Below are 2,347 nucleotides of genomic sequence, written 5' to 3'. Positions count from 1 at the left end.
TACTCAGAATTTGTTCTCTGCATTTAACCCATCCAAAGTGCACACACACAGCAGTGAACACACACACACAACGTGAACACTCACCCGGAGCAGTGGGCAGCCATTTATGCTGCAGTGCCCGGGGAGCAGTTGGGGGGGTTCGGTGCCTTGCTCAAGGTCACCTCAGTCGTGGCCGGCCGGAGACTCGAACCCACAACCTTAGGGTTAGGAGTCAAACTCTCTAACCATTAGGCCACGACTGCCCCCAAAATGTGGCACATGTTTAAATGTGAACATTAACGCTTTACTTGTACCTACACGATTATTCGTATCGCTCTGCCATAATATGACTGGACAAAAAGTTCATTTTCAAATGATTCTCCTATATGTATAAAATAACTGAACACCAAAATGTTTAAAGCAAATGTTAAAACTTTACCATCAAATGCATACTTTGAAACACGTTACATGTTAGAGTGAATAATAAGTTTAAAAATAAAGCAATGAAATCCCAATGCAAACCCACTTCATCAAGTCATTTTATTTCAGATTTTACTTTATACACTGGATACACATACACAAGTATAAAAGAAGTAAAAGATGCATGATATCTCTCATGCTTTATTTTGTGTACAATGTTGTGTGACAAGACTGAGTACTAAAGGCACAAGGTTTGAAACATCCAAGTTTCTTAAGTGAAAAAAAAAAATACTATAAAATTAAATAAATGGCACTTCATTGCACATCTTTGGTAGGAATTTCATAGCATGCACACACCTCAGCTTTACCATCAGCCTTGATAGGCAAGGTGTATAGTTTATTATGTACCATTAATTTAGCCTGAACAAATGATGATATCTGTGTTGTAATATTTGTCTCAACCTTATAGCATCTGTTTAAAGAGAAGGTACATGTTTGGCAGAAAAATTTTCCACGTGTTTTTTTTAATTAAAAAAAAAAAAAAAAAAAAAAAAGGTTAGTAAAACATACTGCATATCAAGAGTTTCACTTGAAGGCAACAGAGTAAACAAGAGAGTAAACAAAAGACCTCAATAGAACTATAGAGGGATAAACACAGTACTCTTGGGGCTTTTTGATTATGTACTGCCACCAAGTGGACATTTTGGTCATATTTTAACCAGCATTTCCGTATTTTGATGGAGTCTTGCCATCTAAATGTACACAACAAATCCCTCGTATACTTATTCAACACTTATGTAAAAACAAACAAGTTATGGAAATGGTTGTGTTGCTGTGCTACTGATATAAAACAAGCTCTAATCATTGCTTGTCTTTTTAAAGAGAGTGATTTAAAAAAAAAAAAAAAAAAAAGGCATGTATGGCTTCATTGTCCGGTCACTGACAAGAACATTGAGAACAGCAAGCTCTGGCTCAGTACTTCCTGGTCCCCAGAAATGTAAACTAAGTGTACATTCACATCTGCAATATCTAGTCTGTATGTACTGAATTAAAATGAAGTAGTCAAAGCCTCCATGAATTCCAATCTAAATTGCCCCAACTGCAGAAAGTAAACCAAACATGCTGTATACTCTAGCGTCACATTCTAATACAGATGTGAGCTGCTGAACTTAACCAAGACGCATGAACTGAGCCGAAGGACAAAGCCGTAGTGGTGCAGAACGGTCATATAACCTCGAGTTTTAAAACAGTAACAATACTATTACTAGTGAAAGAGGTTGAAACAGAAAAGGTTCTTGATAAACTTTATGATAGAAAGGCACCTAATAAAGTATATTAATAAGAGCACTGGTTTAAAAGGTTGGAATTTCAGCCGCAGCTGAGGCGCTGATGTCCTGCTGAGGGTGGTGTGTTCTACAGAGATAGAAGTCTGGGGCTACTAGGCTATATGAAGACAGCACTAATATGGCCTGATGCAATCGTGCAGTTTCCTGAGTTTTAACTATGTAAACATGCTTAATTACTGTCCAGCTCTTAATATTTTATGGCTGTTAAAAGGTTGGATGATTAATTGGCAACAGATATACGTTTAAGGGAATATATAGGATCGCATAGGAAGTGCTTTCCCTGGATGAATATTGGCACTGGGTCTTACATCTAGCGCAATTCCACATGTTAGATAGAATGTAATATCATGCTGATTTTGGTCCGAGAGATCATGTAAACATAAGTCATTAAGGCCATTACTATTAAACATGTAAATCCCCACTGCAGACAAAAGTGGTTAGAAGTGTCTGGTAAAAGTACACAGTATGTAAACTACATCCAAGAAAAGTGCTCTCCATATTATCAAAGTTTCACGTATAGCAGACAAATCCACACAGCTCTGAAGTTTATCTTCATGCTCCTCTCGATTACGGCTGACCTGGATGTCCTCAGATGTTGGTGA

General features: G+C 37.5%; 1 protein-coding gene across 1 annotated transcript in view; it reads right to left on the bottom strand.

Annotated features, from left to right (window-relative positions):
* Positions 1-940: 940 nt before the first annotated feature.
* Positions 941-2,347, bottom strand: part of capn5a (calpain 5a) — a 21,166-nt gene continuing 19,759 nt past the window's right edge. Inside the window, exon 13 of the mRNA XM_060877549.1 lies at positions 941-2,347. This exon is cut by the window's right edge and continues 169 nt beyond it. Within this exon, the coding sequence (XP_060733532.1) occupies positions 2,334-2,347 (14 nt within the window). The 3' untranslated portion in view covers positions 941-2,333.

Source organism: Tachysurus vachellii, chromosome 9, assembly GCF_030014155.1.
Source record: "Tachysurus vachellii isolate PV-2020 chromosome 9, HZAU_Pvac_v1, whole genome shotgun sequence".
In the NCBI taxonomy this organism is placed as follows: domain Eukaryota; kingdom Metazoa; phylum Chordata; class Actinopteri; order Siluriformes; family Bagridae; genus Tachysurus; species Tachysurus vachellii.
This window is presented reverse-complemented; position numbering and strand designations above follow the sequence as displayed.